The sequence below is a fragment of the Empidonax traillii genome, unplaced genomic scaffold, assembly GCF_003031625.1.
Source record: "Empidonax traillii isolate 1590-97213 ecotype Southwest subspecies unplaced genomic scaffold, ASM303162v1 scaffold591:size1139884, whole genome shotgun sequence".
NCBI classification, from domain to species: domain Eukaryota; kingdom Metazoa; phylum Chordata; class Aves; order Passeriformes; family Tyrannidae; genus Empidonax; species Empidonax traillii.
The window spans coordinates 326,592-340,462 of record NW_020955784.1 but is presented as its reverse complement, the minus strand read 5'-3'; the positions used below and the strand labels follow the sequence as shown (position 1 = coordinate 340,462).

The window sequence follows — 13,871 nt, the reverse complement described above, 5'->3', positions numbered from 1 at the left end:
TGTAAGAAACTTACTTCCCAATGTTTTCAGGTAGTGCTTGCAGAGAGATGTCATTTACTGAAAGACACGTTAGATTCTGCAGTTCAGGAAAGCTTTCAGGCAACCTATGGAGATATTAATTCAAATCAAGGACTTCCAGCAGAAGTATTCTCATTCATGTGAAAAAAGAGTTTATTTAGCAAATACACATAGAGGAAGGCATTCCCAGACTCCAGCATGACTCTCAGAAAATGCTAAGGATCATAATAAGAAAAAAACCCCATGATTTAGTGACTTTAAAGTTTATTCTATGTCAAAATTCTGTTTATTCTGTATTCTGTAATATACCTGTTTCCCAGCCCCTCTCTTCCCTGTTCCCAATCTGCAACTTCAAAAAGCTATAGTTATTAACTGTGAATATTTTAAGCGTTTTCACAAAAATTAAAAAGAAAATAAAACATTAAAAACCTAAAACTTTTTCACTATTATTTTTTTGTATCACCAAATGGTAAAATAATTAAAATTTATTTTTATTCAGGCCTCAGTTACATACATGCTTACAGCACGGCCATTCTGTATTAGCTACTAGGCTGCTCTTCAGTTGCTGCTTTTTGAAAAAACAGTCTGTTCACTATGAAGACAATGTTCTGCTGGTTCACAACATGACAGCATGTAATCCCTCCCTTCTTACACTATAAAATGCAGTCATATGCAAAATGCTCCCGAAGTTCCCAAAGACTTAAGGTCCATCACCCAGTCTCGGTAAGGCCTGGCTCCCCCTTCCCTTCACACAGATGGATTCCTGTACTACTCGCTGGTAGCCCAGTGGCACCAAGCAGTTCAGTTTGCAGTTGCACAGGAGATAGGATGGGGTAATAGGGCCAGTGAGGTAAAGCAGAAGAAGCCCCTGAAGAAGAACCCACCCAACTTGCGCTTGACCCCTAGAGCATGCCACCTAAGCTCAAGCTGTAGAATTTGGTTTGGTTCCTGCTCTCTCCATCACTCAGCTCAAGGCACAGGATATGACCTGCAGACAACTAGCCAAAGGGAGACACACACCTACAGGCAAACATAATTGTGCTCGATGGGATGGGGAGAAGGACAAAGGTGAATTAAAATGGGGGGGGCTTTTCATGTGCTCAACTCTGTACTGCACTGCTGATCATCATCTGGACCTTATTAACAGAACATGCTCAGTATCTTCAAAAGGTGAGTTTCACTGGAACAATTCACTATCACTTAGACTCTAAAAGGTTTGAGAGTGGAGTTAAATGGTTTGATTATCTTTTGCTCAGTCCTGAAGTTGACAGTGAGCTAGACTCAATGATCACAACAGGTCCCTTTCAATTAGAACTATTCTATTCTATCTTTAGCATGCAGTGGACTTCCAGTCTAAACTGTAACAAATGCACCTGCTTTTAATGAACATAAACCTGAAATCATCTGAAAACAGCAGGGAAAATGGTCCATCAGACAGTTTTAATGCTCCAGTGTCATCAATCATTTAGGTTTGACAATGAGGCGACATACACTGTATTAGTGGTAGGACATCGATCGGGAAGATCTCCGAGTGGCTTTTAAGCTTAGAGGAAATAAGGACAAGAATTAACGGCTTAAAAAAGTTCCAGAATATTACACAGAAAAGGAAATAACTACTAGGCTTTCCCACTTTGCCTGGGCAAATCAGTGCCAAACTTACATGCTGTTGTTATACAGGTAAAACTGAAATTCTGGATCTTATCACAGAAATACTCAGCAACCGTACATAAACAGCTTCTGGTGTCTGTGCTTTCTAACTTAGTAAACTGCTTGGAGTGATGTTTTCCAGGACACACATACACTTTGGAGCCACTTTATCAAGAATTTTTAAAATTCCCTTAAATTGTCAACAAAGAGTTAGGAGATCTATGTCAACACCATTGAAAAACACTTTAGTGAATTCCACAAAGCTGTAGCTGTGCATTACAAGTACTATTTGAGGAAACACATTACTTAGGCCTCAGGCCTTTCTGAGCACAAAAAATGAAGAAAAATAACAAAAACACTACTACAGACAGTTTTGATTTCAATACCACGAGACGCAGCTCTGAGCTTTATACACTGCACACTAATGCCTGGAAAAAAGCTGTTCAGTGACCCTCACCACTTGCATATCTAAACATCAGTTCAGCCTCAGTTTGCTTTGCCGGATTTTTGTGGTATTATTATCCTCACTATATAAATAGGCTAGAGAGCCACAGGGATTAAGATCACAAGTGTCCCTTTAATGCCCAGAGATGTGACTTTCCAGAGAACTTAGGAAGCACTATGGGTGATATTCAAAGCCCACTTCTGAAGAATCTAAGCTGCACACGTGGAAGAAGCCGTCCTGCAAAACCACTGGAGCAGCTTAAGCTATTACAGACACACTCCTGTTTTTCAGCACTCCAGCAGACCAGCCAGCCAGCTAACCCTGTAAGTATTCCTAGCCATCTCACTGCAAAGCAAAGCAGGTCAGTGAGCACCCACTGTAAACGCTCTGGCTTATGTGACTTGCTCAGTATCTCAAAGGAGTTCTGTGCCAATGGTTGGCTTAGGAAATAGTTCTTCAAAGAGTATTCAAAAGCTTTAACTAGCAGATCACCTCTTCCTTGCCATCTCCACCTTCACTTCACTAGATAAATTCCAAATTCCTCAGCAAACTGAGCAGAGAAATGTAAACAAAACTCCTCTTCTATACTAGAAGTGCACATAACCTCCAAACCTCAGCTCATCAGAACACAGACTGACAGCAGACATAGCAGCCACCGACACACGCAGTCATTTCTGCCTCATGTTACTGCATGTCACTGTGTCCCAATTGATGGGGGAGTGAAGAAATGCTAGTCCAAGCTTTAATCATTAGTAAAAGCCATTATCTGCAGCGGCTGATCTACAGTCTATTCCAAATCATCAGACACCTGGGTTTGTGCCAACGCATTTGTTCTAACCATTGCTTTATCTCTCCCAAGTATGAGCGCAGTTTTCCTATGCATGTAAAAAAAGGAAGGAAAATTACTTTATAGACAATCAGATTTACATTTTTCCTGGTTGACTAACAAATTTCATCCCCTCCCAGGAAAGATTCACATCACTTTTTACATCCGAATGTTTGCTGCGGTCCTTGCCAGAGACAAACAGTGTTGGCAAGATTACACAGAGAGCCTAAATCACAATTTTTAAGGGCTTATTTAAAATTGTAATTGTTACAACGAGATTGCAATTCTGGTATGTCAAGTACTAAGAAGAAGATGGAAGTTACCTAGTCAGGGGATTCCCACTGAAATCTGCTACCTGTAGTGCTCTGCAGAATGAGATGCTTTCTGGTATTTCAGGAATATCTGCAGAAAAAAGGAAAAAAAAAAAAGGAAAAAAGATGTCAGCATTTTATTTACACTGAAATTATTGCTTCATTACATTGAGTAACCTGCTACTGCAAGGAGTTACCTTGGTATCTTTCAAGGCATTTCAACATGCTTCATGTCCAAGCACATAACTATTGAAGCAGAGCCATTTTGTGCTTTTTCACATTCCATTTTCCCCTCCTGCCCCATGCTCATCTTCCTACTACTCACCTGTCCTTGGACTGATCTTTATGAGGCTCTGCCCACCAAAACAACCAGACAACCTATGTGCTAGGACTGTCCTAAACAACCAATTATAATCTGAACCTCTTGCGATTCGATCAACACATACTCTGTAGTGGAAAAAAAGTACGTGTAGAGGGAAAACAAGGGAAAGAAGAAAAGAATGTGCTAGTCTTTCCACCTGCAACATATGCTCATGGAGCAGAACCAGCCACCCTCACACTAAAGCCAGATAATTTGAAAATATTTCAAATTATTCAAACTGATGAGGCACAAGTTAAGTGCTAGTACATTATTTCAGATTGCCAGAAAATAAACAGAGCTATCTGTAAATGAAAACAGATATTTTTTTCAAGTAACTTCAATATAACAGGTTTACCTACTGAAGTCAGGTAAGTCTTAAAACTGTCTTCTTGTCCTCTTACAGCAAACTGTATCTCCACAAATACACTGTGGGTCTTCAGATTAAGTCCTTGTTTACTGCCACTGAGATCTAGCAAGACTGAAACAAATACTTTCGGTTTCCTTGAATCTCAAAATAAATCTTTATGATTCATTTTGAAAATAATTAAAAAAAAAAAAAGAGGCAAATCTTAAAGTCAGATTTCTGTTTCCAAGTTTTTTGCTATTCCTATTTTTACTACAGAGCACTGCATCTACTCTATCTCCTCTTCTTGCTATTCCCATCACAAATAATAGTTTGGGAAATGTCTTCATAGATTTTCCTCATGCAAGTGGTACCATTGACCTCAGTAGCCACGTGTGATCTAAATATGTTGAAAAAAAATTGGAAATTAGGTCTCTTCCTACCTCAGTAACTCAGAATTGGCTCCTTATGTATTTTCTTCACTTTTCTCCCCAAGAAAGGTGTGATGGAGAAAGAAGTGTAGGGGGGAAGAAAGTACCTTCTCATCAGGTTCATCTCTTGCCAGGTAATCTGAGCAAATGCGTCCATTTTGAACAATTCCCAGCTCAGAACCCAATCACAGAATAGCTTGGGTTGGAAGGGATCATGTAGTTCCAATCCCCTGCCATGGGGCAGGAACACCTTTCACTAGACCAGGTTGCTCAGAGCCCCACCCAACCTGTGCTTGAACCCTTCCAGGGATGTGGTATCCGCAACTTTGCCAGGCAACCTGTTCCAGTGCCTCATCACCCTCATAGTGAATAATTTCTTCCTAATAGCTAATCTAAACCAATTCAAATAGATGTTTTAACTTTCACCTTGCATTTACGTACACACACAACCCTTTCACATACAGATACACACTTTTCTGTGTGACTCATTCTCACAGATTAAAAACAAAGAAACACACAAACCAAAAAAAAAAAAAAAAAAAAAAAAAAAAAAAAAAAAAAAAAAAAAAAAAAAAAAAAAAAAAAAAAAAAAAAAAAAAAAAAAAAAAAAAAAAAAAAAAAAAAAAAAAAAAAAAAAAAAAAAAAAAAAAAAAAAAAAAAAAAAAAAAAAAAAAAAAAAAAAAAAAAAAAAGCAAAGCTGAAGTAAAAATAACTATCCTAATTTGTTTTGGGGAAAAAAGTACAAATACATAAAAATGCAGCATATAAAGCAGAAGATAAATCCTCAATGGCAAAGTTTCTGAAACTAATCATACTACTGATTTCCTCCACCAAAGTGTAATGTAATTACCATACTGCAAATAATTTATCTTCTACTTCTGTATTATGTACTATAAAACCCAGAAAATACTCCTTCTCAGCAAAAGTATTTTGATAAGTTTTTACCTGTTACAAAAGTCTTGGGTATTATCTGCAAAAGCCAACACGTATCTGAGCTAAGGAATAATAATCCAATATAGAATACTACTTGAAATAAGGCAGTATAGGCACTGTTTATAGTCTTGATGCATTACTAAATCTGTTTTGAAAATTGTGCTTTTCCAGACTATGACATCCCTACATGAGCAAAACTCTTCAGTAAGAAGTATTAAGAGACACAGGAAAAAGAAGGGAAATTCCATTTTTATGGGGTTTTTTGCACATAATCTCTGACCCAGGAGACCAGGGTAAACTCATGTTGGAAGGAAGACTTGCCCTTGATCAAGGAGGACTGGGTTAGAGAAGACCTAGGCAGACGATATCCAGAAGTCCGTGGGCCCTGTCAGTGCTGAGGGTGCTGGTGGAGACCATGGCTAGGCTGCTCACAATTATCTTCAAAAGGTCATGAGGATCAGGAGAGGTGTCTAAGGACTGGAAGAAAGCAAATGTCACCCTGGTCTTCAAAAAAGGCAACAAGGAGGACCCAAGGAACGGCCAGCCAGTCAGCCTCACCCTGAACCCTCTAGGTGGACAACAATGGGATCAGAAGTAGCCAGCATGGATTCACTAAAGGTAAATCATGCTTGACCAACTGATTGCCTTCGACAACAAAACAACTGTCTGGGTGGGTGAGGGGAAAGCAATGCCTATTTTCTACTTTGACTTCAGCAGGGCTTTTGACACTGTCGTCCATGACAACCTTGTAGCCAAGGTTATCATGGCGCACAGCTGGATAAACAAAAATGTCCAGCAAACAGCTGGATAAACACATCATGGTGGGTGAGCAACTGGCTCACAGGTTGAGCACAGAGGGTGATAGTGAATGGGATAACATCAGACTAGTGAAATGTCACTAGTGGGGTTCCATAGGGCTCCATCTTGGGCCCTGTGCTCTTCAACATCTTCATAAATTACTTGGACACAGGACTGGAAGGGATACTAAGAAAGTTTGCAGATGACACAAAACTGGGAGGAGCTGTTGACTCCCTCGAAGGCAGGGAGGCCCTGCAGAGATACCTCAACAAATTAGGAGGACTGGACAATCAGCAACCATATGAAGTTCAAACAAGGAGAAGTGTCAGATTCTGCACCTGGGACAGGGCAAACCTGGATGTTTGTACAGACTGGGGAATGAGATGCTGCAAAGCAGTGCTATGGAAAGGGACCTGGGGATCCTGGTCAATGGCAAGTTGAATCTGAATCTGACTTGAATCAAGCATCAGGCAAAGCATGGCCAGCTGGTTGAGAGAGGGGATTGTCCCGCTCTGCTCTGCACTGGGGCAGCCTCACCTTGAATATTGTGTGCAGCACCACAATGTAAGAAGGATATTAAGCCTTTAGAGAGTGTCCAAAGGAGGGCAACGAAGATGGTGAAGGGCCTTGAGGGGAAGCCATGTGAAGAGCAGCTGAGGTCCCTTGGTCTGTTCAGCCTGGAGAAGAGAAGACTGAGGGGAGACATCCTTGCAGTTACAACTTCCTTGTGAGGAGAAGAGGAGGGGCAGGCACTGATCTCAGTGGTGACTGGTGACAGGACCCAAGGGAATGGCCCAAAGCTGTCTCAGGGAGGTTTAGGTTGGATATTAGAAAAAGGTTCTTCACCCAGAGGGTGGCTGGGCACTGGAACAGGTTCCCCAGGGAAGTGGTCACAGCACCAAGCCTGACACAGTTCAAGAAGCGTTTGGACAATGCTCTCAAGCACATGTGTGATTCTTGGGAATGGCCCTGTGCAGGGCTAAGAGTTGGACTTGACAATCCTGTCCAAACCCTTTCAACTTGTCATATTCTGTGAAGAATTTGAAGGGAGGATGCCAAGAGGATGAAGCCAGGCTCTTCTCGGTGGTGCCAAGCAGCAGGACAAGAGGGGCAGAAACTGATGCACAGGAAGTTCGACTTGAAGATGAGGAAGAACTTCTTTACTGTGCACATGACCAAGCACTGGAGGAAACTGCTCACGGAGGTTGTGGAATCTCCCTCACTGAAGATATTCAAGAACCATCTGGACACAATTCTGTGCAGTGTGATCAGGGAGATCGCCTCAGATGATCCACTCTGGTCCTTTCCAACCTTATCCATTCTCTGATTCTGTAAAGTGCATTTTCCTTCCCCCATGTTACCTTCACTATTCACTTTTCTCCTCTGCTCATGTGAACAAAGGATGGACAAAAATTCAGTGCAACTGTTTGAAGTGAGGATCATTATGTATTTATACATTTAGTCCATTCAACAAGACTGAAATATAACTCATTTTAATTGCAAGGCATCTTAAAAAGATTTCTCAGGCAAAACACAACCAAGTTATGAGCAGATACTTTATCAAGACATGTGAAGACTAGTGTAACACTGAGTTGTTGAATTCAGAAGACAATAGGCAAGCAGCATTTTAGTATATGACAATAAAATTGAGTGATAATTATAGCAGAGAAGATAATGGTACATAACAAAAGCACTGACATAATCAACTGGAATGCAGCAGAGGATATTAAAACATATAAAGAAGTCCTTTTGTCTCTTGATGGATTATGAATTTTTCACCATAATGTGGAGTACTTGATTTCGTTACAGACATTAACATGTATGTCTCTGCCAATATCAGCAACAGTAAGGTTGAATACTTTTCTTGCCACTGCTGGATAACCAGCTCAAATCCTACTTAAATATCTAGGATTCTTCTAATGCTACACTCTGACGAATGCTCTGCATTTACATGATGCCCCAGATGTTCTGGCATACAGACTGTGCAGCATTGCTAATAATAAAGCCATAAACCAAGCATAAGCCCTGTGACATGTGACAGTACAAATACACTGACAGCAGAAACGTTGTGGCAGCAGAAGTGGATCAAAATTGAGCTTGGCAGTCATGTATACAAGAGGGCATGTGTACTCCTCTCCATTCAATACACCTCTTCAGATGTTTATTGTTATAGTTTGCTAATGATTTAGCAAGCCCTGTATAAGTAAGTTCGGAAGCAAGTTTGACATTAGGGAATTCTGTATTGTCTGGGTGAGAAAATTCTAAAAATCCTTTTGTTTGATGCCAATCCTTTTTTTTTTTTCTTTTTTTAGATTTTTACAACAGCTACATCACTCAATCTCCATTCCCCACTTTTCTTCCTCTAGTGGCTAGGAGGGTGGGAGGAGAAGATAAGATTATTTTTAAACTGATAAAACCTTTTGTATGGCACAATTTTACAGCATTTGATATTGAATTTCAAGAACTGATAATATTTCATCTATCCAAAGCCTAGACACCAGCATCCTTTACATATTCTGCAATAGCAAACATAATTTCCAATATCTAATCCATATCATGATAGAAATGTCTGGGAAAGTCCTAGGATGCAACAGGGCTATTGAACCAGAGCTACTCACACAGTGACTCTAGCTCAAAATAAAAAGTATTCTTGCAAGAAGGAAACTGCCCACTTAGTCAAATACCTTTCAAGTAGGAATTTGTACTGCAAATATTTGTTTGTCTTTGTGAAGGGCTCTCCAGCTGGAAAGCCCAGCTGAGCAGGCTGTTTTCTCCAAGGTGCCACCACCACCACATCTCTCTACCCTCCCGAAGAGGGAAGGGAAGGTGGAAGGTTGCTCATCTTCTCCCTCCATTTTCACACTGAGATGCAGACGTACACAATGTTCAGACAGATTTTCTTTTTTCTAAAACCAGAAGGCTTTGCTGCTATCCCTGAAGAATGAAGTAACCAACCTCTTTAGATCAAGTGCTACAATTTCTGGGCACAGTGTGACAGGAGTCACACAGTTCTTGCGAAGTCTATTGAGATTAAGTGGCTCTTGAACAGGTTGTAACATTTTCCTCTTCACGCTCTGAAGCTGAGAATATACAAAATACAAGATATGCACCTCTTTTAAGACCTGTCTTTAAAGCTTTAAGGAAAATTCACCAGCAGGCTCAGGTTGGGTTTTCTCAAGTAAATCCCTTACTGTATAATTAACAAGAAACTGAAGAAACACGTCTCATTTCTCCTCCTCGCTGCTTCTGGATACATCCCTTTTCCAAACAATGAGAGCAGTAGGGAAAAAAAATCCTCAGCATTTCACAGACACGTAGATATTAGACATGTTACTTGGAAGTAAACTCTGCATGGACATAAAAACAAGCTGGTTTTTGAACAGACAGCATGTGGTAATTCAACAGACTGTCCTTCTCAGCTGCAGGAAGCAGCAGTAACAGAGGATAAGGAGCTGTAAAACTGGAAACAGGAGGAAAAAGAGGGGGGAGAGGGAGAGCTCAAAGATCAGACCACAAGGAAACAATCGTTCCAGATGAACTAAGTGAAAGAGTCCATCTTTGACAACAAATTTAGGTCTTCTACCTTTTTATTTATACATGTCAATGTAGAGTTAAACAAGGCTTGGAGACAATTTTATAAGGATTTCCATCTTAGACCGTGAAGATAAGAGGAATTAAATAATTTTAGTCTAAGAAGCAAGGTGGGAAAAAAACCATAAAAACTAAAAACTCTGCGAATACAAGAACTAACAACACCTGTTTGCAGGTTGCCATTTTATGATATCTAGTCTAGATTATCCAGAAAATTAATGCTTTATTTTAAGTAACTCCTATACATATCGTCTGACATTTAACACTCCAACTGATACTTCAGGTAGCCCCAAGATTTCCGTCTCCAACTTGTCTTGCTCCCTTCCACAGCCTTCCCTTGAATTTGGATGAAGACAACTGCTGTGCACGGAAGTACATTAGCAAAGTCTCCTTAGAAAGTAAGTTAAATATGGCAGAATATACCACGATGGAAAAATCCATTTTTCTGTGATCCATTTAAAAATAACACCTTCTAAACTTCTCTAATTACCATAGAATCATAGAATAGATTGGTTTGGAAAAGACCTCCAAGATCATCAAGTCCAACCCCTGATCCAACTCCAATACTATATCATGGCACTAAGGGCCACATCCAATCTCTGCTTAAAAACCTCCAGGGATGGTGAATCCACCACCTCTCTGGGTAGGCCGTTCCAATGCCTGATCACTCTCTCTGTAAAGAATTTCTTCCTAACATCTAACCTAAACCTCCCCTGGCAGAGCTTGAGCCCATGTCCCCTTGTCCTATTGTTGGTTGCCCGGGAGAAGAGACCAACCCCCACCTGGCTATAACCTCCCTTCAGGTAGTTGAAGAGAGTGATGAGGTCACCTCTAAGCCTTCTCTTCTCCGGACTAGATTATTCCATCATGAGATTTCACTTATCTTCTCTTTCCCAATCATAGTCAGCACTTGCTGCTTCTTCCTTCCTCTCCTTGATGAGAAGCCCTGCTCAGGGATGAGGTCCAGTAATTTCTCTCTCACCTTACTTCTCTTGCTGCATATAAAGCTCTCCAACCTACCAACATCAAATTCGTTTGAGAGACATAAATACACAAATCCCAACCTTTACTCACTTTTTCAAAGCGAGCAAGACTTTCTACACATCTGTGATACTCTGAAGAGGCCCAGAATCCAAAAGCAATTCGCAGTAGTATTCTTCCCCAGAATGCTGCTTTGCACATTGATCCCTAAACTTCATGTATAAGAGGCTAAAACAATAATGTTTTTAAGTACAACTTTTAAAATAACTTCAAGGGAGGAAGGGGAAATAATACAAAGGAAATGTACATCACAAGACATTAGATTTGTAAAAAAAAAAAAAAAAGGCATAAAAACCCAAACATGCAAAACAACTATTAGCAAGCAACCATAAACAGGGTGAAAAACTCAGTTATCTCCAAGTCTGATTTGCTTTCATTAGCACAAAAAAAAAAACTCCCCAAAACCCCAGAAAACCAAAAACCAATCACTGGCCAGATTCACACTGAAGCTTAAGATACTCTACCACCATACAGAACACAATAGTCTCTGGTGGGATAAGCCATGACTTTCAGATGTACACACTGAAGGTTGCAGTGAGTGCATTCACAGGATGCTTTCATGTACCAGATAAGACATGTCCATGCAGAAGTAGGAGAGCAATTCTTGTTTGTTGATAAGTGCTCACAGCACACAAATCAGTCCAGAAGGCAAATGAGCAACATCCAGCAGTTGCATATGTTAACTAAATAGATGCATTTGTCAACTATACCGCCTCCCAGCACAGCCTGCTGGCTTGGGGTTTTTTTCTTGTCCACTGAGCAAGAAAGCATCAATTCCAACTTATTTCTCAGCACTCTGGGTTTTGCCATTTGCCACCAGACATGTATCAGCACATTTATGCCAGGGCAGCTGGTGGCAGGCAGAGAAGAAGAGGATTTCATGGAGGAGGTCTCTGCTCAGATGCTGTGGAAGTGCAAGCAGAGGTGGACAGCCAGATTCCAGGCAAGAGCACAGAGCAACAGCAGCAGCTGCCAGGTGAGAGAGCAGATCCCATATGAGGCTGCAGCACAAGATCAGAAGACCTAAGGGTGCTTCTCCCTAATTAGCTCATATCCTCACTGTAAAATAGATGGGTCACCAGACCAGGCTGAACTGAAACAAATGTTCAAGACTTTTCTCTGTTAGAATTTCCAGTTTGAAAAAAACATTGGTTATCCTGCTTTCAGTGCAGGAGGGGAAGAGGGGAACACTTCGATGGCAGAAGGGAGATAGCCCTACAGTACAGATGACAGGTATGTCTTTGAGAGCAGACAGCTGAATTAAAAAGGGTAAGCATATGTGTGCATGCACTGATACAAACAAGTGAGCTGAAGTCTTAGAGGACAAAGCAAAGATTGCACGCTGCTCTTCAGCAGGATGGATGCTCTGCAAGAAAACTGCTGCCTGCTCAACCAGCCCTCCAAGGAAGCTCCAAATGGCTTTTTGAATAAAATGTACCTATCACACAATACACAATTAATGTGGTGTGCTGAGGATGACCAACATCTTCAAAGAGACTTTTAATTAGGTTGTAAAGCAGCTAAAAAGAATAAACACTTCCAAAAAAAAAGCAGTAATATCAAACTGCCTGCCACTGAAAGTAGAACAGTTAAATACCCTTGCTGTGGAGTTCTCAAAGTACCCTGATAGCTGAAGACAAAAGAAAATATAAGTTTCTAAATTTGCAACTGTGATCCATTTTGGAAGCAAGGAAAACATAAAAATAAGGCTCATGGAGTACATGGGACACTGGTCTTCTAAAGACTGACTTTCAAAATCTTGGAGCCTGCTCGGACCTTGCGCAGCAGCAGCTCTCTCCTTACACAGGGTTGTGACTACTGACATGCTTCTGAGGAATGATCTTTACTGTTAGGATAATCCTAAAGTAGCATTTTTACTTTTTTTTAATCTGTAATTATTTTCATATAAATGACAGCACATATGCCATAATATGGCAACTGTGTGGAGAGATGATTTTGGAATGAGGATATCCTGATGTCACAATACTTGTGTCCAGAACAACCACACTTTCAATACAATCATAAGCTCAATTTAACCATAAGCTACAGAAACGAGTAGCAACTAGCATATCATGTAGCAAAATCCACCTCTACAGTAGGTATGAAATATAAACCATACACATTAAACGAAGAATATTAGTCTTGTCAGGTACCACAGTAAAGAACCATGTTGAGATTTTGTTATCAAGCATCATGCAGAGCCAAATATGGCTTAACAAGATCTGCCCACACACAGATTTCCTCAGTAGATGCCATAGCAAAGCCATCACTCACTCCTCAGTTCACAAAGTAAAGCTGAGAGCTGAGTCAGCAAAAAGAACCAGCATAACCCATCTACCAAGATTATAAAAATCCATTTCATTCTCCCACTGCACACACACTTGCACCTTTTTCAGAGTTTTGAAACTCAAGGCCTGGACACAACACCAAACTGCGAGGTTACAGAGCACTTCCACAGAAAAACAGACACCTTGACTCCCCTGCTGCCAGCTGGATAGTCACCACAGCCAGGTAATGCCAATCTGCCAGCACAGAGCAACTACAGTGATGCTATGGGCTTGCATGACCACGCCCTTGGTAGGCACATTCAATGGAAGCAAGAGAAGCAGCAGAAAAGCCTACCAGGTTTTCTTTGATCACAGAAACAGCAACTCACAGGCAGACACAGAAGCGCAAGAGGCCAATCTACTACATAAGCAAGGGGCTTAGCCTGCATCCAAGAAAGGGTTGGACAGAGGGACAGTTCAAATGGTACTCCTGCAGCTGGGAAGGGTAGGAAAACCACCACAGTGCCTAATACCCAGCATCCACTGCCCAGTGTAAAAGCTCCCATTGATTTCCTCTTATGCTAAAAGAGCTGAATGAAACAAGCTGCAGACTACTTGTCGATGCCTGTGAAAGGTATATGACATATTAAAAACAAAAATCCAGGCTTCCACAGCTCACCTCTTAAGAGAAAACATGAGAGAGAAATTTCTTTCATATAAGAACATTACAGTTAAATTAACACCTTCAGGGCATTTTAAGGAGTATACAATACTGTGACAAAACCACACCATTGAAATCTGGAGGATTTAATATTTGTCAAAGGCAAACAAAAACCCTCTTCTTGGAGAAGAGGGATAC

General features: G+C 40.7%; 1 protein-coding gene across 1 annotated transcript in view; it reads right to left on the bottom strand.

The window, feature by feature from the left end:
- LRRC1 (leucine rich repeat containing 1) overlaps positions 1-13,871 on the bottom strand; it is a 68,019-nt gene that overhangs the window by 36,196 nt on the left and 17,952 nt on the right. The window contains exons 3-4 of the mRNA XM_027898320.1: positions 3,260-3,338; positions 15-104 (exon numbers count right to left, since the gene is read on the bottom strand). Coding sequence (XP_027754121.1) covers positions 15-104; positions 3,260-3,338 — 169 coding nt within the window. The remainder of the gene's footprint in view (positions 1-14; positions 105-3,259; positions 3,339-13,871) is intronic.